Genomic DNA, 27,744 nt, shown 5'->3' on the forward strand with positions numbered 1-27,744 from the left:
AGTCCATTTCCAAATGAAGCAAGACCTGGACAATATCCAGGCTTGAGCTGATAAGTGGCAAGTAACATTCGTGCCACATAAATGCCAGGCAATGACCATCTTCAACAAGAGAGAACCTAACCATCGGCCCTTGACATTCAATGGCATTACCATCGCTGAATCCCCCAATATCAGCATCCTGGGGATTACCATTGACCAGAAACTGAATTGGACCAGCCATATAAATACTGTGGCTACAAGAGCAGGTCAGAGGCTAGGAATCATGTGGCGAGTAACTCACGTCCTGACTCCCCAAAGCCTGTCCACCATCTACAAGGCACAAGTCAGGAGCGTGATGGAATACTCTCCGTTTGCTTGGATGAGTGCAGCTCCAACAACACTCAAGTTTGAACCATCCAGGACAAAGCAGCCCACTTGTTTGGCACCCCATCCACCACTTTAAACTTTCACTCCCTCCACCACAAACGCACAGTGGCAGCAGTGTATACCATCTACAAGATGCACTGCAGGAACTCACCAAGGCTCCTTAGACAGCACCTTCCAAACCCCTTATCACTACCAGCTAGAAAAACAAGGACAGCGGATATATGGGAACACCACCACCTGGAAGTTCCCCTCCAAGCCACTCACCAGCCTGACTTGGAAATATATTGCTGTTCCTTCACTGTCTCTGGGTCAAAATCCTGGAACTCCTTCCCCAACAGCACTGTGGGTGTACCCACACCATATGGACTGCAGCGGTTCAAGAAGGCAGCTCACCACCATCTTCTCAAGGGCAATTTGAAATGGGCGATAAATGCTGGCCCAGCCAGTGAAGCCCACACCCCATGAATTAATTTTTAAAAAATTATGCGAAACTTTTAGGAAACACTGGCTAGGCCTAAACTGGCCAAATATGGGCATCACATTTTAGAGATGATGTGAAGTAATTAAGTGAAAGTGTAGAAGAGATTTACTTGAATCATACTAGGAATGAAAGATTTCAGTTACATGGATGCTCTTCAGAAGCTATGGTGGACATATTTGCAGCAGAGAAAGCTAAGGGGAGATTTCATAGGGGTGTTTAAAATGTTGACAATGATGCAGTGAATAAGAAGATATTTCCACTGGCAGAAGGGCCACACTGACCAGAGTGGACAGGTTTAAAGGTAATTTGTAAATGAACCAGAGGCTACAAGAGAAAAAAATTTAACATAAAACCTGCAAGGATGGTGGAAACAGATTTAACACCATTTAACAATAACGTTTTAATAGAACTGGATAAGTACTTGAAGAAGAGAAACTTGCAGTGCTGTGAGAATTTCATATTTACAAGTACAATTTTCTCAAAACAACAAAATACTTACACTGATAGTAATTTACAAGTTCAGTCTTTCTGGGGTTTCCTTAGGCATGTAGGGCGCCTCAGCTCTACAACATGAAATGTTTTGTCAGGAACCTCCATTTCCAGAGTTGCCTGAACATCAGGTGCTGCAGTTCTGTATCCTCAACTCTTACAGGAGCACCAGACATGTCTGTACTGGGTCGAGTACTCTCAACAGGAAACGCTGACCTGGTCATGAACAGTGGTGGAATTAATTCTTGGTGATTTGTTTCTCACTTCCTCAGGTGATCTACATGTCTCCATATGACTTGGCCTTCCACTCCCACATGGTAAGATAGAGGTCCAGTCACTGCGCTTATTTCACCCAGTAACCACTTTGGTCCTTCTCCAAAGTTCTTCTCCAAAGTTCTTCATGTATACCAACTCTCTCATGGTAAATTTCTTCTCACGACTATGACAGTCGTGTCCAGTGTTCTGGCTTCCCTGACTCCTTTCCACCTTCCTCTCTAAATTCAGCATTATTAAGCTCAATCTCATCCTGAGATGGCGTTTCAACAATAAATCTGCAGGTGTGACACCTGTTGTTGTGTGAGGGGTAGTCATGTAATGAAAAAGAAAACGTGCTAGCTTGGTTGCCAAGGAATCACCTGTTAGCTTTTTCATGCCTGCCTTGAACATTTGAACCTCCCTTTCAGCCAGTCCATTTGAGGGAGGGTGGTATGGTGCAGTTTTTACACGAGTGATACCATTGAGGCTGATAAACCGTTGAAACTCAGCACTTGCAAATGCCATGCCATTGTCAGAAACGACTATTTCTGGTAGTCCGTGACTGGCAAAACTCTGACGTAGTTTTGCAATTGTAGTGGCTGACATATGATTTCACCTCATATATGTCCAACCATTTTGAATGGGCATCAACAGTGACCAGAAACATTGTTCCAAAGAAACGTGCAACATAGTCAATGGATAACCGTACCCAGGGTCTACCTGTCCACTCCCATGGGTATAATGGAGCTGTCACTGGCAACTTTTGCAGTTGCTGACATTGCACACAGTGCTTTATTAAACTCTCTATTTCGCCATCCATCCCAGGCCACCATAGACAGCTGCATGCTATGGTCTTCATTTGGGGAATTCCTGGATGGGCACTATGTATTTCACTAAAAAGTGGCTCCCTTCCCCCTGGAGGAACTATCACACTTGGTCTCCACAATAAGATGCCATCCTGGCTGGTTATTTCACGTCTTCTGTTGAAGTATTGTTTCCATTCATCAGATACTGGCTTCTGTGACCAGCCCCGTAGCACTTGTTCTCGTACTTGAGATAGGACTGGGGCCCGACTTGTCCTGTCTCTAGCCCATCGAGCACATACCGGTGAGGAATCTAAGGAATTTAACAGTAAAACAACTTCCTGTGGAACTGGGACATGCTCATAATTTTCTTGTAAAGGTAAACGACTAAGGGCATCAGCGTTTCTGATTTGATTGCCAGGCCTATGTACGAAAGTGTATTCATATGCTGCCAGAATTAAAGCCCTTTTGGTATTTCTGTATCTTCTTTCTATGTGCCGCCTTCTTTCTAGCACAGACTTTAATCTCGGCCTCTTTTTTGACTTCATTGGCCAGACTTCTCTCAGATGCAAACTCAACTTGTCTGAGCTCAGTGGCCGAGTCTCCCAAAATTTCATTATCTGTCGGCTTCTTGAAAATTTTTTGACTTTTGCTTCCAAAGCCTCTTTGGCTTCATTTAACTGATTCTTCAACTCTTCTGTCTCTTTTTTGTATTTGTTTGCTGCCTCCTGAAAAATTGAACATTGTTGTGTCTTCTCTGGCAACTCATTTTTCAGTTTGTTCAGAGAAGTGCTGAATCCATTCTGTTTCTCTTCATACTTTTCCAGAGGTGCAATCTTTGACCTGAGGGAATCTTGTAGTATGTGAAGGTCTTTTAACAGGTTTTCTTTGTCCTTGCGAAGATTACTGACCTCGTCTCAAACTCTGTCATCTAGCAGGGTCTCTTTGAGTTTCTTCTGCTGTTCTTCCAGGTTTTGGCTAAAGACAGCCCGCATTTCTTCAGATTGTTGAGTCCTTACTCCTTTTTCAAAACAGGAACACTTCCAGCTTCCTTTTGGGATCTCAGTGGCCAATCAAGGTTGATTTCCCTTGGCCAATTTCGCCCTAGAAGGCTTGGTCCCCTGCCTCTCAACAGCAACACTGGTAGCTTTATTAATTGGCTTCCATAATGGACAGTTACTTTGCTTTTGCCTTTCACTTGAATGTCTTCACCCGTATATGTTTTGAGCATTGCAGCTTTTTGTTCTAAACTTAATTGATGTTCACCATTATTCAGATATCTGAAGGTATGTTCCCCAATTACTGTAGTGGAAGCTCCAGTGTCCACTTCCATTCTAACAGGTTTGCCATTTAATTTCACTATGATAAATATTGGTTTTGTCATTCCAACTTTCGGTTAAACAATGAGTAAATGTCTGATTTTTTTGTTTCAGGCTCTTCTACATTGTAGATTTAATTGGGCTTCTTCTTTTGTTTACAAGCCTGCTTGAATCTTTCCTTGCATTGCCTCATTATATGTCCATTTCTATGACAATAGTAGCATTTGATTTTTTTAAACTACCAATCGCTAAAAGACTGCTTGTTTCCACCTCTATTAAAATTATTCTTCAATTTCGCTGCTAAGTTATTTTTCTTTATTCTTCGGCTAGCGGGGGCTGTTTCCCGCTTCTCGGCAGAAACTTGCATTTTCGCGCCCTTTTCAGCTGGAGTTCCCTGCCTGATGTGGAGGACGGTACCATTTTGCGCACCCTGTATTGCTTTTGAATCTCTTACTGCGCCTTCCATGGCCAGCGCTATCTCCAGCACCTTCTTGAAATCCAGATTCATTTTGAACAATAATCTTATCTGAGCAGTGTCTTCTCACACCACACACTAAACAATCTCTGAGCATGTTGTTTAGAGTCATACCGAACCCACAATGTTCCTTTAGCTGCTTGACATTTGCCGCGTAGCATGCAATTGTCTCACCCGGGGCTCTATATCACAAATTAAACCTGAACCTCTGTATCATGACTGAGGGCTTGGCTTGAAAAATGATCCGACACAAGGTCCACTAATTCATCGAAATGTTTCGGATCTGTGGCACTGGGTGCCGTCAAACTTCGAATCAAACTGTAGGTTTTGCTCCCGCACGTACTTAAGAAGTTCGCTCACCTTTTCTCTTCCCCCGTGATCTCGTTCACTTGAAAAAAGAACGTGAGGCGTTCTATGTAATGAGACCAATCGTCTGTGGCAGGTTCAAAAGGATCAATTCTCCCAAAGTGCGGCATTTTAAGAAGGGATCACTTCTTCGATTCTAATGGAGCTTGCTACTTACAATCACTGGGGAAGGTACAGTGCCGATTTTGTTTCACTTGATTTCTTCAGTTGAACTTGTTTTATCCTCATCGCCAGTTTGTTTTACGGGTGGCTAAGTTGTTACCACTGATAGAGTTGATCAGCAGACACTTCTTAGGTGGAAACTTTTGGTTTATTTACAAAGGTACTCAACAGCAACTACACTTGTGCTTCCACTTCAAACTCTACCTCGACATGACTAACCACTGAGGTAGCCCCCGCTAATCTCTATTGGGTACCAAAGATCATGTGATCTTTCATCACAAGCATTCTTCTTAAAGGTATATTACACATCAAATAAAACCATAATTACCGCATGGAACAAGCAGGAACATGGGACTAATTGGATAGTTCTTAAAAGAGCTATTGGCCAAATATCATTCTAGGATTCTGTGTGTCATATGTAGCAGTTAAATCCCAGCTATTCCAATCATTAAGAGACAATGAACACTAGAATATTATCTGCCACCTTCAGTTTCTCTTCTTTCCATCCCCTCCCCTGGAAGCAACTTCCCCATTAACTCAATTGTGCAATGCCTAACCGCACAGGCCAAGACCAGCTCAAGTCTGAACTTGTGACCAGAAAATGGGATACCGCATTGAATTACCAATAAATAAAATAACCCACCGAGGTTTTTTTTAATTGCATACAGCAAGTTAATTATTCAGAGAACAGGATGTGGTAAACAACTCAGCAAAGCTTAAAGCCCCCAGTCTTGGCTGGCATCCAAGTGAGCAGGGATTAGTTTATTTCATCATCCTGGTGCCTAACCCAAAATGCTGGCAGCAATCAAAGGATCTTATACCCCAGCAAAGAAATTGTTTCGAAAAAATATCAAAACTTCCTCTTTGGTGTTTCAATCTCCTTTAAACAGGCTTGTCCAAACCGGGCCACATTGTGGTCTGTGAAGCCCCTCCATGTGGCCCCTGGAGCATTTGTTGAAAATGCTGGTAGGGCGGGTCAGTGAGTTTGGAGATTTCTGCAGGGAGCGCTCCTTCAGTCACACCTGTTTCTCTCCCACATTTGCTGCTGATAGGTTCAATAGTGAGCTTATCAGCGGCAAACATGGAAGAGAACCAGGATGTGATTGGGACAGCAAACAGCGAACACTGGGAACTCTAGAGCACACGGGGCCCCTGATCGCCATGCTTACCCCCTTGGCTTACAGGGCTTTGGCCCTCAGCTTACAGTGCTTTGGCCCGGTTCCATCCCACGTTCCCCCAACTGCTCCCCATGCTCCCCCAGTTCCTCCGCACATTCATCCAGCTCTCAGCATTTTCCTGGGCAGGGACCCATGTTCAAAGTGCGACTAGACTGCAGGCCTCACTTCCGCTCATACCACCCGCAGCCAATTTGGTAAGTGAGGGTAAGTAAGTGGGTCAGTGTGGGTGAGTATATATGGGTGATTGAGTGAGGGTGGGTTTTTTTTATTCATTCATGGGATGTGGGCTTCGCTGGCTGGGCCAGCATTTATTGTCCATCCCCAATTGCCCTTGAGAAGGTGATGGTGAGCTGCCTTCTTGAACCACTGCAGTCCATGTGGTGTAGGTACACCCACAGTGCTGTTAGGAAGGGAGTTCCAGGATTTTGACCCAGTGACAGTGAAGGAACGGCGATATATTTCCAAGTCAGGATGGTGAGTGACTTGGAGGGGAACATCCAGGTGGTGGTGTTCCCATCTATCTGCTGCCCTTGTCCTCCTAGATGGTAGTGGTCATGGGTTTTGAAGGTGCTGTCGAAGGAGTCTTGGTGAATTCCTGCAGTGCATCTTGTAGACTGTACACACTGCTGCTACTGTGTGTCGGTGCTGAAGGGAGTGAGTGTTTGTGGATGTAGTGCCAATCAAGTGGGCTGCTTTGTCCTGGATGGTGTCCAGGTTTTTGAATAATGTCAGAGCTGCATTCATTCAGGCAAGTGGGCTGTATTCCATCACACTCCTGACTTGTGCCTTGTAGATGGTGGATAGGATTTGGGGAGTCAGGAGGTGAGTTACTCGTCGCAGGATTTCTAGCCTCTGACCTGCTGTTGTAACCACAGTATTTATATGGCGAGTCCAGTTCAGTTTCTGGTCAATGGTAAACCCCAGGATGTTGATATAGTGGGGGATTCAGTGACGGTAATGTCATTGAACATAAAGGGGCGATGGTTAGATTCTCTCTTGTTGGAGATGGTCATTGCCTGACACTTGTGTGGCTCGAATGTTACTTGCCACTTGTCAGCCCAAGCCTGGATATTGTCCACGTCTTGCTTCATTTGGACATGGACTGCTTCAGTGTCTGAGAAGTCGTAAATGATGCTGAACATTGTGAAATCACCAGCAAACATCCCCACTCCTGAACTTATGATGGAAGGAAGGTCATTGACGAAGCAGCTGAAGATGGTTGGGCCGAGGACACTACCCTGAAGAACTCCTGCAGTGATGTCCTGGAGCTGAGATGACTGACCTCCACATCGCAACCATCTTCCTTTGTGCTAGGTATGACTCCAGCCAGCAGAGAGTTTTCCCCCTGTTTCCCATTGACTCCAGTTTTGCTAGGGTTCCTTGATGCCACACTCTGTCAAATGCGGCCTTGACATCAAGGGCAGTCACTCTCGCCTCACCCTTGAGTCAGGGTGGGTGGAACATAGGAACAGAAGGCCATTCTGCCCATCGAGCCAGCAATACGATCATGACTGATCAAACAGTTCAATGCCTTTTACCCACACTATACCCAAAACCTTTTACATTACTGTTAGTCAGAAATCTATCAATCTCTACTTTAAACATACTCATTGACTAAGCTTCCCCGGCCCTCTTGGGTAGAAAATTCCAAAGATTCACAACCCCCTGAGTAAATAAATTTCTCCTCATCTTGGTCCTAACTCTTGGTCACCATGCAGCCATGTTTCCATAATGGCAATTACATCATACCCATTTACCTCTATTTGTGCCTTTAGATCATCTACCTTATTGTGAATGCCATGCGCATTCAGGTAGAGTGCTCTTAACTTTGTCTTTTTGACATCATTCATTGACTGTCTGGCAGTCACCCATTCCTTCCCTGGCTGTACACTTCTGACCTGCGGTGTGACCACCTCCCTAAACGTGCTATCCACATAGTCCTCTGCCTCATGGATACACAACAGTGACTCTAGATCCGCTTAAGTTCTGAAATCTGGAGCTCAAGCTTGCGCAGCTGGTGACACTACCTACAGATGTGCTTTTCAGGAACACATGGCACGTCCATGACTTCACACACACCACAGGATGTACACTCTACTTGGCCAAGCTGACCTGCCATTCCGTAACTCTAAAAACTATTTATTACACTTAGGGCAGGATCTTCCCTCCCGTCGGGGGGGTTGTGCGGGACTGTGCAGGCCAATTAAGGCCCACCCAGCTCTGCACTCCCTGTGAGGGCGGGGGTGATTCCCTGAGCAAAGTGCTGCCTCAGGAAGATCGGTTCAGTTTCAATAAAGAAGGGGAAAAACATTACTGACATGTCTACTCATGTGCCACTGTCACACAAGCTGGGACATGTCAATTTCTTTTATTTAAACATTTTATAAAAATTTTAATACCCTCCTGAAACCTCATCCCGCCCGTAAATGGCGTTTCATGTTTTTTCTGTTGCCCGGCTGGGCTCCCGGCCTGCCCGCCAATCTTAAGGTTGGACGGGCAGATCCATTAATCATGTTAATTACTTTTTAATGGCCTTAATAGGCCTTTGACAGTTCGGCGGGCGCGCAGCCAAACCGAAAATCTAAATGACGAGGGTTGATGTCGGGACACACGCCCGATGTCACCCTGCATCATTTTATGCGTCACGAGTGGGCCCCAACCCCACTCGCCGAACAGAAGATTCTGCCCTTAGAGTAAGTAGAATGAATAGAATAAATTACTAGTAACTTAAATTTACTACACCTATGCTAACTTTATCTTACTTTGGTTTACTTTATTTTGCTTTGACTTGATTTAACTTTACTTCCTTATTGCTAATGTTCCTTACTGAAATCCAAGTAGCTACTTCTTTATAAATGATGTTTTTCTATCTGAACACACTCCCTAACAGCAGCTTCTCACCAACCAATAAGCTTACAGTTTCCCTGTGATGTCACTCCTGCCAAGTAAAGGCTTCCCTCACAGGTCAGCTGTCCCCACTACCGGAAGGTGAGGGAGAGAGGGAGTGAGGCTGAGTGGGTCTATGGAATATGGGTGTCGCTGGCTAGGCCAGCATTGGGGATTGCCCATCCCCAATTGCCCTTGGGCATTTAAGAGTCAACCACATTCCTCTGGTCTGGAGTCACATGTAGGCCAGACCAGGTGAGGATGGCAGATTTCCTTCTCTAAAGGACATTAGTGAACCAGATGGGTTTTTACGACAATGACTTTTAATTTGATTTTTAATTCCAAGTTTTTATTGAATTCAAATTATGCCATCTGCCATGGTGGGATTTGAATCTGGGTCCCCAGAGCATTACCCTGGTCTCTGGGTTACCAGTCCAGTGACAATACCACTACAACACCGCATTCCCTGCAATGAGTGAGGATGGGTGGATGAGTGGGTGAGAGAGGGCAGATGGTTGAGTGTGAGAGAGAGAGTGAATGGGTGAGTGTATGGGGGAGAGCGGGTTGAGTGAGGGAGGCCGAGTTGAGTGAGGGAGGGTGGGTGGGTGAGCGTGTGCATGTGCGTATAGTGTGTAACATGTGGGGTGTGTGTGTGTGTGTGTGTGTGTGTGTGTGTGTGTGTGTGAGAGAGAGAGAGAGAGAGAGAGAGAGAGAGAGTGGGGGTGTGAGAAGAAGGGGAGATTGTGTCTGGCTCACTCCCAGTCTCATTGTTCTCATTCACCCTCACCCCCACACACCAAAAGGCACTCTCACCCATTCTCAATGGTGAAGATGTGAAAGTGAGTACCCTGAGACTATGAATGAACTAGACACATGCACTCTCACCCTTTCACACTTGAATGATCATCTTAATTTAAAACAAAAAATGAGCAATAAATAATCAATTTATTGTTGTGGTGCTTTTTTGCTCAGCAAGTTGTTGCTTTCCAGACATCAGCATTTTTTAAAAATTCATGTTTAATGTTGTGCCAAACCTTAGCTTTCTGAAATTTGCCAATTGGACCCCAGAGTATGAGGAAAAATTGAAATGTGGCCCCCCATGCAAAAAGGTTGGACAAGTCTGCCTTTGAAGGATCAACAATATTGTGTGAAATGGGCCAGATTTACATTAATTGTTTGAGAAAGTGCTTCCACACAACAGATGAGTAAAAATGAAGGGGATCTTATACATCCACCTGATGGGGGTTGGGGCCTCAGTTCAACATCTCATTTGAAAAATGGTGTCTCTGGCTATACAACCCCTCAATACTGTGTCAGCATAGATTACACGATCAAGGCCTCCATTTTCACTCCTGAGTCAGGTACTGGGAGTCTGGAAATTTTCACCTCAGGAGATACTCACCCGAATGGCGGGATCGTCGTTCCACGGAATGGGTGCAGGACGGAGTCAGGCCCACTGCCCCTGTGTGCAAATTGGAGGCAGCCACAGGAGCTGCTGAATGTTGAGCCAGGTTGTTTAAAAGGCCTTCTTAGTTCTCTGGGACTTCATCCGAGTTGTTTTGTTAAATGTTAGGCCCTCGAGTCCTCAAAACCCTCACCCATTCCCCATGCCCCATAAATACCAACCCTTGCCCCCCAGTGGCCCCTAATATCCTCCATGCCAACCCATGCCCTGCACCTACCCCCATGCAAAATTATTGCCAACTCATGCCAATGCCCATGGTCCCTTATACTCCCCATGACAATTTAATGCCATCTCACCCACCACCCTTTGCCCTACACGCTCCATGCCAACTCATCCAGTATCCAGCATGGGCAGATCTCAGGAGCCATGTTGCAATGAAATAAAATGAGATCTAAATATCAATTACAGCCTTTACTATAGTTTTAAACACTCTCATTCATGAAAGCCCATTCAAAACATTTAAATCCTCTCAAGTATTTATCCCTTATACTGAATGTATTCATAATTCCTCAAAGACAGCAAATCCTTTAATAACCTCTTTGATCTGTCAATCAAACTATGAACTTAGAATCCCCTGAGATAACAATAGGTCGTGGAAATTAGCCAAGCATTAATAATGACATAATGATAGCCCATGGGGTAATGTCAACAAACAGCTATTGTAACTGCAAGAACAGATTTTCTTCAACTCTCACTGACACAGGTAGCCTACTTATAAACCCTTTTTAACAAGGTTGGGGATTTAAATAGCTTGACAATTTTACAGCCCTTATCTGCCCTTCAAGAGCATTTATGACTACTCTGAAAATTCTTAATTCCAAAAATCCCCACACTGTGGGTTAAGGTCCTTGCTGCAATGGAAATGGGGTCTGTTTGAACTCAGCACCAAGTTCAAATAACCATGCTGGGTTTGGGTTTCCCTCATGTCAGTCACAGCCCACACCCTTTCCCCCACCAGTGAAAAGGGGATCTATCAGAAATGGGGGCAGGACTTCCAAATCCAGATCCCGTCTACCATTTTTAAAGGTCCAGGTAGTGAAAATCCAGGCCCAAGTCTCAAGTTGCATGTGGATTCCAGTTTCAAGCTTCATTATAATGGTGAGAATACTACCACTGTGCCAAGGTTGACATATGCTTCTAAAAACCCAAAGTGATTTGGCTATTATTATTAGGCCCATTTCAAGTAGCATGAATTAACGGTTTCTGAATTAAATATGATAATTGAGAAAAGAAAGAAGTAACAATAATGAGAACAGCATTAAACATAGCCTGATTCCCACTCACTGTTAATTTGCTTCCAAGGGAGTTCCAGAGGGTCTTGGTCAGAGCTGCCACATCCAGTGTCTGTCGGATCCATTTGTCCAGATCTATAACATTCGCAAGTGCATCAGTAATGGATTTTGTCTCTGGATTCTGGAAATGGCAAAGAGGAAAAGCTCCTAAAATATTAAACTGAACTTTTAACTTACTAATCCCCTCCACACTGTGATATCACCATATGTAAAACACCACCAGTCTCATCTTTACCCCAGGAACCAATCTTGTTCTCGTCTTGCAGCAGCAGAATCCACAGGAGAGGTTTTAAAATAGGAGTGGATAAATATTTGAAAAATAGTCGTAAAATTATGGCTAGAAGGCAGGGGATTGGAACTAAGTTGATAAGCTAATTCAGGCAGCCTACATGTTTAGTATGATTGGCCAAACATTTTGTGATTCTAACTTTGGCTATGTCCAAGTGCCATGGTGTAGGCTTTCAATGAAGTGCTGGAGATTCAGAATTAGTATTAGGGGGCATGAAGCTGAGGTGTTTCACCTGGAGATGTTTGATGAAGACAAGATCGAGGCGTAAGGACTTATTTAAATAGTGATCCAGGGAACCTAAAGCACAGTCTGTGAAACAATCCTTTAAGTCACTATTCTGAAGAAACGTTGACCTTGACCTGAAACATTAACTCTGTTTCGAAATCTACAGATGCACCCAGACTCGCTGAGTATTTCCAGCATTTTGTTTTCATTACTTCTGGTCACTGTTCCTTTCAAAGGCAGGGGTATTTAGCAGCAAGTGTTCATCCTCTAACATCAAGCAGTACTTTCCAAATTAAGGTCATACTGCCATAGACTTTATTAAACTTGTCAACAAAGATGAATAATAATTAGGACAAAAGATTTGTTGTGGTAATTATTTCTTAGCATGTTTGGGAGACAGCAGATCAGTCAAGCAAAAATATTCAACTGAAATTGGTCACTTCTCTCGTGTTGATTATCAGTCCAGGCCTCCCGATTATTAGTACATTTTATTGTTGTAAAATTTAACTCTGTACAGGTTATGAAGAACACTGAGTTATACCAGGCTAACAATGAATTTATATAACACCTCCAGTTTGAGACTGGAACCTACTCAAGGTCAGCAGATCCAAGTAAAACTGCCAACTCCTAGTCACACTCCGACCAGGAGCAACAGGAGTTCTGCTCATGTTTACCAACACACTTGCACTGTGATGTGCTGGAGGTGGTTCCAAACTTCTGCTCAAGTTTTTAATGTCAAAGTACAGACAGGAAAGTTGTCCATCTCTCTCAACATCAAAAACATGGAAAAATGAGCTTCTGGTCTTCCCAAGAGCTTTAAAAAGTCTGCCTCACTGGCTGTGGTTCTATGGAAAGTGCAATGCTGAAGTGGTCAGATTTCAACGCTCATCTGGATTTCACTGTTTGCCTAAAGCTACTTGCAACCAAGTACATATATGTAGTAATTATAGTTTTGGGAAATGTAGGACTGTAGCTTTAAGAATAATCCTGTATTGTAAGATCATATGATCTGTGTAAACCAATGCATTAACAACGCGGGGAACCTCTACAGGAGAGTTCTTCTTTAGTTATGGAGTTTGATGCACACGTGTAGTTGCTGTTGCTGTCTTGCAAATAAAGTTAAATGTGTCCACTAAGGAAAGTTGTCTAAAGATCAACTCTATAACAATATAATTCAGCAGCATTTCATCTCCTGATACATTCAAAAGCTGGAAAGAGGTAGCCATAAAATGTATGTAATTGATATGCAAATAATATAACACTATTTATTTTCCATTTGGCTTTTAACAACATCTACAAGTGAAGTGACTTACACCCGGACAATGTTAAACAACTGTTTCTTGCACCCTTGTATTACAGTCCATCTTAGATAGGTCATGCTAAACACAATCAAGGTGAATTTCTACAGAAATACATCTTAACATCTAAAAGGTGCTGCTGAACTACATATCAAATGAATACTTATCAACTGAGGACATGTGATTTCCAAGGGAGCATGCAATCGGCCTCAATGGCATTGTAGTTCTAGCTTTTGGGAGTGAATAGTGTCAATTTTGTTTCATTCTTTCATGGGATGTGGTCGTTGCTGGCTAGGCCAGAATTATTGCCCATCCCTAACTGCCCTTGAGAGGGTGGTGGTGAGCCATCTTCTTGGACTGTTGCAGTCAATGTGGTGTAGGTACATCTACAGTGCAGCCAGGGAGGGATTTTGACCCAGTGACAGTGAAGGAACAGTGATATAGTTCCAAGACAGGATAGTGTGTGGCGTGGAGGGGAACTTGCAGGTGGTGGTGTTCCCATTCGTTTGTTGCCCTTGTCCTTCTAGGGGGTAGAGGTCATGGGTTTTGAAGGTGCTTTCAAAGGAGTCTTGGTCAGTTGCTTACTGAGATTCTATTTAATGGAAGGTAAATTTTCTTCAAAAGGCAGTTTTGATTAAAAAATACAGATAGAGCCAAGGTCAGTTGAAAAGGGATAGGCTTATTGAACTTAAAGGCCTCTTCCTGTTCCAATGAACTCTCATTTCATTTCCAAATATTAAGTGGCTTGGTCCATTCATATGCTGTAATAATAAAAGGGAATATTTAGTTCAATGGGTTCTATAAATCCAGGAAGGAAAGAGATCGGTCAGTTGGAATTATATAATAATGAAAAGAGTTTAGTCCATTGAAAAGCTATTAAGGAATAATGAAGGAGCTGGGTTCAGTCCCTAGGAATTCTGTACTCTAAGGATGGAGTGCATTTAATCCATTGGCTTCTGTGCCATAGCAGTGAAGGTGCAGGGTTGGTCCATTACATACGTGAAATGAGAATCATGCTCATTATGACTTACGGGGATTCTCTTGGTATCCAGAGGAATCCCCGGAAAAGCCACTTCTCCACAATATTTTTGCCGTCCTGCCATAACCTCAAAGAGCCCCATGAGGAATTTCAGAAGCTCTGTGTTTATCCATGGCAATTCCTTATACGTGATATACTTCTGAGTTGACTTTGTTGATCAAAGTCACACTGCAACGCAACCCACCTTTTTCAATCCCCAGCTGAGTTTCCGGAGAACGTCGATGTACTTCTGGATCTGTAGACTTATGGGCTGTTGGAAGGCTTGGTGCAGGCTCACAGCAAGTGAGGTGTTTGAGCATAAATCAATGGGAAATCCCTTCAAAGTTTTCTTATTCTTCTTCCAATAGTCACTGCATTTATTTTAATGATTGGAGGAAGGAAAAAATACATCAAGGATTACCGACCTTCCAATGCCTTATTAATCCACATTTACAATCAAAATCAGAATGACCATAAGACCATAAGACATAGGAGCAGAAATTAGGCCATTCGGCCCATCGAGTCTGCTCTGCCATTCAATCATGGCTGATAAGTTTCTCAACCCCATTCTCCAGCCTTCTCCCCGTAACCTTTGATCCCCTTATCAATCAAGAACCTATTTATCTCAGTCTTAAATACACTCAATGACCTGGCCTCCACAGCCTTCTGTGGCAATGAATTCCATAGATTCACCACTCTCTAGCTAAAGAAGTTTCTCCTCATCACTGTTCTAAAAAGGTCTTCCCTTTACTCTGAGGCTGTGCCCTCGGGATCCTAGTCTCTCCTACTAATGGAAACATCTTTCTCACGTCCACTCTATCCAGGCCTTTCAGTATTCTGTAAGTTTCAATCAGATCCCCCCTCATCATTCTAAACTCCATCGAGTATAGACCCAGAGTCCGCAAACGTTTCTCATATGTTAAGCCTTTCATTCCTGGGATCGTTCTCGTGAACCTCTTCTGGACCGTCTCCAGGGCCAGCACATCCTTCCTGAGATACGGGGAAATGCTACTTGTTAATAAGCATTTTCCTCCTTTTGCTGCTCCCCACCCTCTACCTATTGGTGACTGAGACTGCTGGGGAAAAGCATCAGTGCAAAGGTGACCCCAGACAATTTACCACAACCCAAAGCCCTTTCATCCTACGCTTACACGGGAGACAGAGACCAGGAAGGAATACCAACATTATTTATTTGGGCCAGTTGTCAAATATGGAGCAGACTCCCAGGGGAAGATGGTGAAAGTAGATAGTGTTGATCCATTAAAACCTAACAGAATAGATTTCTTTGCAAAACTAATATTTTTAAATAAAAATGTAGTCACCCCCAGCTAGTGAAAGGGTACAGAACAGAACATGCAGAACTGAGCATGTTCTCACTGGAAAAGAGAAAATTGAGAGAGGGATATAATTGGTGTCCTTAGAATTCTGGAGGGACTAGACAATATAGACCATAACAATCCTTCACCTTCTTCAGAACTGTAGAACCAGTGTAGAACCATTTGCACTTGTAGGGGGTAAATTCAAAACTAATCTGTGAAAACGTTAATTCAGTGAGCAAGTGGTCAATCTTTATAACAGGCTGCCTAGGGAGATGGTGGAAGCAGATGGTATTTATTCATTCAAAAAGATAATTCCGTGATTGTAAAGCACCTTAGCACATCCTAAGGACATGAAGAAGCGCTATATTAGTACAAGGATTTTCTCTTCCATAACCAAGAGATTAGCTGTAATGCTGCTCATACCTCCCATAGCTCTCCTGCTCTGGTCAGCTCTTCCTCCTGATTCAAAAGTGGGTGGGGTATATTCTGTAGTTATATTTGTGGTTGCTGTATCACAATGTAGCCCTGACTGCTATATTAATTCTGCGGAGTTCCAGCCTATTCAGCAAGGTGCCTGATAAGGAACTGGTCAAACCAATTGTGTGTAGTTTTAGTTTATCAGGCATGTTGACAGACTTCTCTTTTGAACTTCTGCAGGACTCAACGTGAAAAAAAACCGCAAAGCCAATATAAATTGGAATTCTCCTTTGAGCTCTTAGGTGTTGACAGAAAAGTAGTTACATTAGATTTCCTGCTCCACTGACCTTGCTAAATGCTGACCATATCTTTGTTTGCTAAATTTACAGATTGTGTGGGTAAGAGAGGAAACTGAGGTGAGGAAGTGTTGTTCTTGCGGCATCACAAATCAACCTTTGATATGCAACACTCCTCGACAATTTTCCTTTCCCTTCTATCATGAAGCTGTTGGATCTCATTGTGGTGCAGTTCTATGTATATTTCTCCTGCAGGCCAGTTTAAATCAAGTACTACAATTACCCTAACCATTGTCGCACAAGAATATTTTCTGGTGCCTGTAACTATGGTGCATCATTCCACCTCATCGTCCCTTACCTCTCCATGGCCTTTGACCCAGCAAGTATCCTATCCTCATCCAACGCTGCTACTCCATTGTTTAGCCTGGTACAAGAACATAAGAAATAGGAGCAGGAGTAGACCACATGGCCCACTGAGTGTGCTCCGCCATTCAATACGATCATGGCTGATCATGGGTTTCAACTGTACTTTCCTGAACCAGAGGTCATTAGATATTTCAAATCCAGATTCATTAGTCCAGTATTGTCGCTGGACTAGAGACCCAGGGTAATGCTCTGGGGACCCTGGTTCGAATCCCACCACGGCAGGTGGTGGAATTTGAATTCAATAAAAAAAAACCTGGAGTTAAACATCTAATGCTGACCTTGAAACCATTGTCGATCGTTGTAAAAACCTATCTGGTTCACTAATGTCCTTTAGGGAAGAAAATCTGCCATCCTTACCTGGTCTGGCCTACATGTGACTCCATACCCACAGCAACATGGTTGACTCTTAAGTGCCCTCTGAACAAGGGCAATTAGGGATGGGCAATAAATGCTGGCCTAGCCAGCAAAACACACATTCCATGAATGAATAAAATAAATGATATCTGCTAGCCTATCATATCCACCTTGGTTACCACAACAACAGTTTATATAGTGCTTTTAATGCAATCAAAAGTTCTAAGGCACTTCACAGGAGCATTATAAAAAAGTAGTATAATAACAAGGCACATAAGGAGATATTAGGTCAGGTGACCAAAAGCTTGGTCAAAGTGGTAGGTTTTAAGAAGTGTCTTAAAAGGAGGAAAGTGAGGTGGAGAGGTGAAGAGGTATAGGGAGGGAATTTCAGAGCTTGGGGCCTAGGCAACTGATGACATGGCCACCAATGGTGGTGCAATTATGATTGGGAATGCATAAGAGGCCAGAACTAGAAGAACATAGGTATCAGAGAGGGTTGTGGGTTTGGAGAGATAGGGAAGGGCAAGGCCATGGACGGATTTGAAAACAAGGATGATTTTAAAATCAAGATGTTGTAAGACTCAACTATTCCAAAGCTCTTCCAACTTCAGTATTAAAAGATGTCCCAAGGCACTTTGTAGGAGTATTATCAAACAAAATTTGTTACTGTTACTTAAGGAGATATTAGGACAAGTGATTAAAAGTGTGGTCAAAGAGATAGGTTTTAAGCATCATCTTAAAAAGCGGAGAGAATGGTAGCAATGTGGAAGAGCTTGGAGAGGGAATTCTAGAGCTTAGGGCCCAGATAGCTGAAATCACAGCCCCAATGTTGCTAAGGAAATCAGCGATCCACAACAGGCCCGGAGGAGGCTACTGAGATAGATGGTCGAGGGTGAAACTAAAAAAAGCTTTAAAAAAACACTTGACAGGCCAGGCAGCTTCTGTGGAGAAAGCTTTTTTGGGCGGTGGCCCTTTGAGAGAACTATAAGACATGGAATAGAATGAAACAGTATTTAAAAATAAACAAAATAATGGGTGGGGAAAACACCACAACCACAAACACACACACAACAAATAAAAGAGCAGCTAAGCTATAAGACAATGGGAAGAATAATGGGGAAATTAAGGAATAGAAGACACAATGTTTAGCAAGAGATGAGTAGTGAAGGGGCCTGAGGGTAATGCCATCCTGCTTTTTCTTCTACCAGATTCTTGGCCCACAGGAGCTTGTTCCACTTTACCAGTTCTAACAGGTTATGCTTTCTACCTGCTTATCCCCCATGCAAATGTAGACACTGGAATTGATAGAGAAAAAAATTGACAGAAAATAAATGCACAGTTTCTCGTATTATAGCTTAAAGGCAGGCATTTGTCTTATTCTCATAGTGACTGGATATTCTACTCAACCCAGTGAATTAAAACCACCAGTAGTATTTGTTGTCATTTCAAATTGTCTGATTACATAACTAAAAGATGATTTTTTTTTACAATAAGACCAGCATTTATAGTCCATCCCGAGTTGCATCAAGAGGATGGTGACAGTGTTTTGTTTTGAACCGCTGCCTTTATGCATCAGTTTGATATAACTGAGTTGATTACCAGGACCCTTCAACAGGCTGTTAACAATCAACCATGGTAAGAATAACAGATTTCCTTCTCAAAGGACAATAGTGTACCAGTTGGTTTGTGTGACAATCCAATAGCTTCATGATCATTGTTACCAATACCTATTCTCTATTTCTAGATTTTTATTTTAAAAATAAATTCGAATGACCAAACTACCATGAATTTGAACACTCATTCTCTGGATTATTAATCTAGGATTACTAGCACAGTACATTACCATAGCTGTTAAACTCCATTTTTATGTTTACCTAGTTTACAAAGCACCACAATGTGCCATTGTATACACTAAAAGTCATGCATATGAACTCTCATCACCAAACTTCATCCAAACAAAAAGTTTCCATAATTTAAGATAGGAGAGTTCTTTGATCACAGATATGTGGTCTCAATAAAGGTGTGCAAGGGGACAAAGCAGATGACTACCTCCTTATTATCATCTTCACATTGTATAAACGAGAAGCTCCAACCATTAAAACATATTGTAATCAAAATAAAAACACTAGAGCTGGAGCAAACCCTCCAGTTGTTTGTGTCAAACCTGAAAATACATCAGCATGAATGCAGAGTTTTGTGTTACTGCAGCGGTTAGGGAAACTCCATCCTTCAAGCAAAACATATATGCATAGTTATACAGATAAAGAAGAGAGATGGTTGCTCCAAGCTACAACCTGGCTGGTGTGGGAAATGGGAAAAAGTCACACTGGCGCCATAGAGAAAGAAGCTTTACTACATAACTGATCAATGCCGTACCTTACCTGAGTGTTTGATGGGACAGTGTAGAAGGTATTTTGTTCCTGCCACATAAGGGCTGTTATGACTGCAGGTCTTTATGAGGCAGTTATGTTTTGAACTCTTTTAATTTAAGGTAAAACAGAATGCCCTGGAATGGGGAATGGTGTGAAGATGTACTGAACTCTGCCTGGCGACCAACCCATGTGGTCTGGTTGCCATGTAGACAAGGGCCCAGATCAAGGCCCAGGTCAAGGCCTACTGAAATTCAGGTGCAAGCTTGAACAGCTAAACACAAAGGAGAAAGCAGCTGTTCTTGCTGCTTGCAGACTCTCAGAGGCAGTCAAATCAAAGGTTTGGGGGAGGAAAACCCACAATAAGGTGCTGGCAGGCAAAGCAGATGAAGGCAATTGTTTTGGGGTTAATCAGCAAGTGCCTTGCTGGTGAGGGAAGAATTCCTGTTCAAAGGAATGAAGATTGTTGTGAAGAGTTGAAGACCAAGGAGTAGGCAGTGTGTATCTTGCTGCTAGAAGGCTATTCAAGTATGCTCAGAAGATGGAGTGAAGGGAACTTTGTTTAAAAGGACACTGAAAGTTTCACCCCAAAGGAGACACCTGGGATTTTAAATACAAGGTTATCTACCTGCTAAGAATGTACAATAACATATAAATATGATGTGGGGTTTTCAGTTGTGTTAATAAGGAACATTTTTGCTGTAGTTTAGTGTAGTCATTGCCTATTGTGTAATGTTGGTCTTAGTTTATTACAGTACAGTTGATCGCTGAGAAATTTATCTTCTTAAAAGTTATTGGTCTCTACAGGGATCGTAAGACTGATGATTAAAAGTTTGGTTAAAGAAATAGGTATTAAGGAGTATGTTAAAAGGAGGAAAGAGAGATACTTTGTGTCTAATTCGTTTTGCACCTGATCTGCTCTTAATTGTTACTGAGAAGTTTCCCATTCCCCACTCTCATTCCTGAGCTTCAAAGCGCAAATTCGTACACAAAAGTGAAAGAAAACACTAAGGAGTGAATTGATGTTCCATGTCTCCAACTGTGAAGTCATCTTAACTCTATCAATGACACATACTGTTTTCCCCTGAACTCGTACCTTGTTTGTTTTGCAATGTGTTCAAAGCCACAGAGAACAACATAGTTTGTGAACGCCGTGAAGTACCTGAAACAGAGAAACAATTACTCAAGGGAGAGAAAACACACAGGCAAGATTCTGGAAGATCAGGGAGTACCTGAAAAGAGACTAGTGGGGAAGTGTGAGAGTAGTAAGAGAAGTGGTGAGAGACGAATGGTGAGCACAATTGCTCCATTATGCTGTGTTAATTTCAAAATATCTCATAGGTTCAAGAACTGATCAAGTTTGAACCTGTTCTTCATGTCGATCACCATTACAGAGTCTATAATGTTTCCAACCAAACCAGATAAGATTGTGCCTTCTAAAGCACAGAGACCCAGCTTAGATGCTCCTTTACACACTCGTAAGTGCATTTCCATCTGAGGTGACTGCCTAAAACCAGCATTGACCAGATTGCCCATTAATTGAGAGCCTAAGGCTTGTTTAAGGGCCCCTCTGAAAAATTTGTTCCTGATGAGCAGAGCAGGTGTTGGCCCTCAGAATTCTTAAGCGAGTGCCAGTGAAAGCAAAGTCTTTACCCTAAAGTAACATTTAAAGAAAAACCTTCCTATGGTGCCAAAAGTAGGAGCCCTTCAGTTCTGAAGGTAGAGGGAGAGAGGGTGGTGCCATTTTGAGGTGCCTGCTCTCCAAATTTAATTTTAAAATAAAAAATTCCATTAGCATCCGGGCTACTATTGTGGAAGAGGGACCCCGCCACAGAGTGCTCTGCAGCCACAGTTGATGTCAGGCAGGCAGGGAGGGCCTCGAAGCCTGTCTGGAGTACTGGCTCCCTGCTGCTGTCATGTGGCCACCTCCAAACAGCTAAGCTCCAGACAATTGGCCTGGGGGTGGGATAAGCCAGAGAATCGCATACTGGCCTACAACATGAATTTACACATTTCCCCCACATGCCCACCTCCATCAGGTTCTAAAAATTCAACCTTTAATATGGGACCAAAGTCATATGCAGTTCAGACCAGATGGAGGTGGCAGGTTCCCATCTCTAAAAGGCAATTCATCTGGTGCCAAACAACCAATTACCAGATTTATTGAATGCAATCTTGCCATGCTAGAAGTTGAACTCTCAACCTCCAGGTTGAAAGTCCAGCATCATAACCACCAGGCTACCCTACCAATTAAGTTCAGTTTTGAACATCGCAAACACTGGCAGTAAATTGTTAATGATTTTCATCTGCAGGCGCCTGAAACCATTAGCCAGCTCACTTACCAAATGTAAACTCGCTTGAGCCGTTGTGTGTTTTTGAGTAGGTAGAGCTCCCTTTGGGTCGAAGTGTCCAAGGTATCCGCAAGATGCAGGCAATGTTCTTCTGATTCATTGAAGAGAGCCTCCAAACTCTCCTCCAAGACCAGGAGAGCATTTTTCAGCTGTGGCCGGTTCTTTTGATCAGAAGTTTCTGAAGAAAAGAAACACGGACACTTTTTACTGATGTGTACATAAAGAAAGGAGAGAGTTACTGAAGTAAATAAAAAGCTTGGCAGCAGCACAAAGCAGGTGTTGTGCAGGCCAGCCAATATTTGGTCCAACTGAAGTCAATGGAATGAATACTGGGAAGGAACGAATACTGGAATGAATAGGACCGACAATTCAATACCACTCACTTCGTGCATTTGCCCTAGACAAATTTCTACCCGAGCCAATTCCAGGTAAATGCATAAGTGATCCAAACCCCTACTAATTCAATACCAATGTGTAGAATTCCAATTGACCAAAAGTCCATTATTTTCCCTTGGATAGTATTGCAATGGACCTGTTACCTTTCCATTTTTGTTATAGAAAATATACCCCTGTGAGGAAGAAGGATTCTAGGAAGGGAATAAACCAACCACGGTTAACCAAGGAAGTTAAGGATAGTATCAAATTGAAAGAACAAACATGTAATGTGGCAAAGATTAATGGTAAACCAGAGGATTGGGAAAGTTTTAAAAACCAACAAAAAATGACCATAAAAAAGGGAGAAAATGCACTTTGAGGGTAAACTAGCAAGTAATATAAAAATGGACAGTAAAAGCTTGTTTAAATATATAAAAAGGAAGAGAGAGGCCAAAAAGAATATAAGACCCTTAGAGAATAAGGCTGGGGAAATAATAATGGGGAACCAGGAAATGGCAGAGAGGTTGAATAAATACTTTGCATCTGTCTTCATGGTAGAAGGCCCCAATAGCATTCCAAAAGTACTAAATAATCAAGGGCACAAGTGGGGGAGGAAATAAATACAATAAAAATACTAGGGAAACTAACAGGGCTAAAGGCCAATAAGTCCCCTGGACCTAATAGGTTGCATCCTAGGATATTAAAGGAAGTAGCTACACAGATAGTGGGTGCACTGGTAGTAATCTTTCAAGAATCCTTAGGTTCTGGGGAAGTCCAAGAGGATTGAAAAACTGCCAATTTAACACCCTTATTCAAAAAGGGAGGGAGATAGTAAAATAGGCCAGTTAGATTAACATCCGTCATTGGGAAAATGTTAGAGTCTATTATAAAGGATGAAATAGCAGAGCATTTAGAAATGCATAATATAATCAAGCAGAGTCAGCATGGCTTCATGAAGGGGAAATCATGCCTCACAGATTTATTAGAATTCTATGAGGAGGTAACAAGCAGGATACATAAAGGGGAACCAGTAGATGTAATATATTTGGATTTCCAAAAGATATTCGATAAGATTCTGCACATAAGGCTACCTAATAAGGTACAAGCCCATGATGTTGGGGGTGGTATATTAGCATAGATAGAGGATTGGCTAATAGAAGACAGAGAGATGGGATAAGGGGAGTGTTTTCAGAATGGCAACCTGTAACTAATGGAGTGCCACAGGGATCAGTGCTGGGGCCACAATTATTTACAATATATGTATTAATGACTTGGATGAGGGAAGTGAATGCACGGTCGCCAAGTTTGCAGATGACACAAAAATAGGTGGGAAGGCAAGTGGTGAGGATAACAAAGAGTGTATAGAGAGATATGCATAGGTTAAATGAGTGGGAAAAAAACTTGGCCGATGGAATACAATGTGGGAAAATGTGAGGTTATGCACTTTCGCAGGACGAATAGAGGAGCTGAATATTATTTAAATGGAGAAAGACTGCAGAAAGCTATAGCACAGAGATATTTGGGGGTCCTCATGAATAAATCACAAGAAGCTAGCATATAAATTCAGCAGGTAGTAGGGAAGGCAAATAGAATGTTGGCCTTTATTTCAAAGGGAATGGAGTATAAAAATAGGGAAATCTTGCTAAAACTATACAACGCACTAGTTAGAATGTGAGCTGTTTTGGTCGCCTTATCTAAGGAAAGATATACTGGCATCGGAAGCAGTCCAGAGAAGGTTCACTAGGTTGATTTGGGGGGTTTGGGGGGATTTTCATATGAGGAGAGGTTGAGTAGCTTGGGCCTGTACTCATTGGAGTTTAGAAGAATGAAAGGCAACGTTATTGAAACATAAAAGATTCTTAGGGGGCTTGACAGGGTAGATGCTAAGAGGTTGTTTCTCCTTGTGAGAGAGTCTAGGACCAGAGGGCATAATCTCAGAATAAGGGATCACCCATTTAAGACAGAGATGAGGAGGAATTTCTTCTCTCAGTGGGCAGTGAATCTATGGAATGCTTTATTGCAGAGGGCTGTAGAGGCTGGGTCATTAAAGTATACTCAAGGCTGAGAGAGACAGATTTTTAATCAGTAAGGGAATCAAGGGTTATGGGGGAAGGCCAAGAAAGTGGAGTTGAAGATTATCAGATCAGACATGTTCTCACTGAATGGCAGAGCAGAGTCGATGGCTCAAATGGCCTACTTCTGCTCCCACGTCTTATGATCTTATGGTCTTAAAATCAATACAATCAGCATAGACCCTGCTGCACTTAATTTTCCAACCATTAATTTAAATGGGCAGTTGAGACAGTCATTCCCTATGAGTGCCAAATTGGGAATCAACTTGCTGAGGGAGTGAAAGGCTAGTGGAAGAACATTTTGATATTGGTCTTATTCTATTGAACTCCATCTCCCACAGTTTTGCCTACTCAGTTAATCCACTCACAGAAATTTCTGCCCTTATCCATGCTATTTACCATGCCATCTAACTCGGTGTCATTAGAAACTTGGATATATAGTTCTCTATCCCTTCAATGGAGCCATTGTTAAATATGGTGAAAACCTGAGGTCCTAACACAGGTCCCTCTAAATTTGAGTACATAACCATTAATACCTACTCTGCCCCCTGGCTCCAAGTTGATTGGCTGCCTAAAACCCCATGCACTCTCATTTTTGTTAACTGCATGGAACCTTGTTGAATGCCTTCTGGAGTCCATATAAATGACATCCATAGACATTCCATTATCCACATTAGTTACTTCCTCAAGAAAGTTAACTTACTTTGTTAGAGATAACTTAACCTTTACAAATCCATACTGGTGGTCTCTGATCAACTCATATTTTCCAAATGCTCAGTCCCTCTGTCTGCAACAACAGATTCTTGTAATGCATATAACTCAACCACAAACGACATAGGAGTAAATGCAGCTATTCAAATGTAATGTCATGAATCTGCTTCTTCTGTATTCCAAGTTGAAAAAGAAATGAAAAAAGGAAGGGCTGGGTGACATGCAGAGGTTACACAAGTGAACAACTAAGTTTAAATGTACTACCTATTTCGGTGAATATGTCCAGACCATTGCTATGTGAGTTTCTTTATAAATATGTAATTAGATATGGGGCTTCCCCTCAAAACATCACACGGATGTAGAAAACCTATCTTAAGTTCTGATCCATCTAAAAAAATGAACAGTTCCCTAATTACATAAGCCTTTTCTGAAGTAACGCCAAGATTTTGCCTCCTAAGACATTCTGATAAACCTCCTGACATCTGTTCTAAATTTGCCAATACATGCCCTTATTTCACTTTCACGGTTTCCAGTCAATTTCCTACACCAGAGATGGAGTTCAATAGAGCAAGACCGACATCAAAATGTTTTTCCACTAGCCACTTCACTTCCTCAGCAAGACAATCTTACCTCACACCCACCTCACTTCAAGATTGAGGAGACCAGGGTTTTGCTCATAGTTCTGCTTTCAGACACTAGTGACCTCTGTACACAGTCCAGGAATTCAGTATTTCCCTGATTTCTTGCTGACCAAGGCTAGACAGAGTGTTGTCTGCCTGTTTATCCATCATTCCATTCATCCAGTCTTTGATGAGCCAAGATTTACTAACGCAAAACGTTAGTAAAGGCAAAACCATTATCACCAGTCCTCACTACAAAATCTGTATCCAAAACATTAATTCCATCCCCTTCATTGGTCACTATTTCAGACCTGGACCAGATTGTAACCTAATGTTGCAGAATTAAATTCCAATCTCAGTAATACTGTTCACTTCCATCTAAAACACTGTCTGTCTTTGCCTTCATTTAAACCTATCAGATGCTGCAACCTTTAACCATGCTTTTGTCACCTTATCTATTCAAACACTGTTCTAGCCAGCCTCCCAACCTCTAGAATCTTGAGCTTAATCAAAACTCTGCTGCTCATATCCTGTCTCATATCAAGTCCTATTTATATATTGTTACAGTCCTCACTGTACTATATTGGCTACTACACTCACACCACCCCCCCCCACACACCCTCCCCCCAACAGTCACCCAACCCCACTCCCACCCTCTCTCAGTCCCACACATCCCAACACCGAGACTTTAAAATTTCCATCTAGATGGTTTAAATCCATTCAGGACCTCAATCCTCTCTTTATGACCTTTGCACAAAACGCCCCTGCTTCCTGCATTCCCCCATCAATATCCCCCGACACCCTGACCTGAACTCTTCACCCCTCTGACTCTATCTTCTTCTGCATCCTCCCTCCCTTTGTCTTAACACTGGCAGCTGAACCTTCAGCCAGCAAGAGCCACACTTTGAAATTCTCTCCCTAAACCTTATAATTCTCCACCCGTCAAAGAAAGGAAATAGATCCTTTCTTCGACCATGCTATTGGCCTTCCCTCCTAATGTCGCCTCCTCTGGCGCAGCATTCATTTTTTCTCTTGTACCTCTATGAAATGCTGTGCCTAAATAAAAATATAAGTTAGTAAAGTACCTTTGGTGCAGTCCGAAAAGAGCACGGTGAAACTTTGGCATGGAGAGGGTTGGAAGGGCAGAGTGTGTGATCAGAGTAGTTGGACTAGAGATCGAGAGTTGGATGGAGCAAGAACATCCTGTGATATAGATTATCCTAATTTAGGAATATAATGTAGCACTCTAACTGCTAAATCTACAAATTTAAGTTTTAATAGATGACATATTTACCAAAAAGCAAAATTTGTGTTGCTGCTGCAGTCTTGTTAAGGACCAACAAAACCCCCAAACTTCTTCCAATTTCATCCTAGTTCGCTTACATCATTATGAAGTGTAAACATAATTTTTTTCCCAATGTTTCATTACTTTAGCTTCATCCAATATCCTCCTTAAACCATCTTATCTACTGAATGCTGGAGACAGTTTTTCTATTCAGATGTAGGTTTAAAGATTGCAGACTACTAAGAGTTCTGAGAAAAGTCTCTCAGGCAACAGGGTTCTCTTTGGCTTAGTCTTATATTATTTTAAGATGACCCAACATCTGATGCTTACTTACCAGCCTTGACAAGAGGCTTTAGAATGTGAGTATTCAAATCATTCAGTGAGTTCTTGAAGGACTGCTCCAACTTGAAAAGGTAGGCAGCTTCCCTCTGGCATTTCTCCTTTAGGTAAAACAAAGAAGAGTTTCTATTTTCATGGAGAAGCCCAAGGTCCATGATGCTAAACTTTGTCTGAAGAAAGTAGAAACAGAGGTTGAGGTGATGTCCAGCTTGACATTAAACTATAGAAGATGTTGAGAAGTTCTACTGTTTTAAGGATCTGGGAAAGAATGAGGATACAGGGAGAAGGAAGAGCAAATAGGTAAGCAATTTTGAAGTTTAGAAGAAACAGAGGGAAGATCAGAGGAGCAGTGAACATAATAATATTCATAAAATCGAAACAAGAGATAAAATATATAAGTCAAATGAAATTGGTTTTAAGCGGACACATTCACTGCAACCACA

The 27,744-nt window shown here is 42.3% G+C and overlaps 1 protein-coding gene and 1 long non-coding RNA gene across 3 annotated transcripts in view; one reads left to right on the top strand and one right to left on the bottom strand.

The window, feature by feature from the left end:
* LOC144679930 (uncharacterized) overlaps positions 1-27,744 on the top strand; it is an 871,259-nt gene that overhangs the window by 545,048 nt on the left and 298,467 nt on the right. The gene's annotated exons all lie outside the window — the stretch shown is intronic.
* Positions 1-27,744, bottom strand: part of LOC144679927 (ALS2 C-terminal-like protein) — a 144,954-nt gene that overhangs the window by 82,966 nt on the left and 34,244 nt on the right. Inside the window, exons 3-7 of one of the 2 annotated variants that reach the window (XM_078540901.1) lie at positions 27,297-27,402; positions 21,891-22,077; positions 20,645-20,710; positions 14,573-14,738; positions 11,530-11,658 (exon numbers count right to left, since the gene is read on the bottom strand). In XM_078540901.1, coding sequence (XP_078397027.1) covers positions 11,530-11,658; positions 14,573-14,738; positions 20,645-20,710; positions 21,891-22,077; positions 27,297-27,402 — 654 coding nt within the window. Of the gene's footprint in view, positions 1-11,529; positions 11,659-14,572; positions 14,739-20,644; positions 20,711-21,890; positions 22,078-27,296; positions 27,472-27,744 lie in introns of both variants that reach the window. The other variant, XM_078540900.1, reaches the window with a different exon arrangement.

Source organism: Cetorhinus maximus, chromosome 4 (assembly GCF_964194155.1).
Source record: "Cetorhinus maximus chromosome 4, sCetMax3.hap1.1, whole genome shotgun sequence".
NCBI classification, from domain to species: Eukaryota; Metazoa; Chordata; class Chondrichthyes; order Lamniformes; family Cetorhinidae; genus Cetorhinus; species Cetorhinus maximus.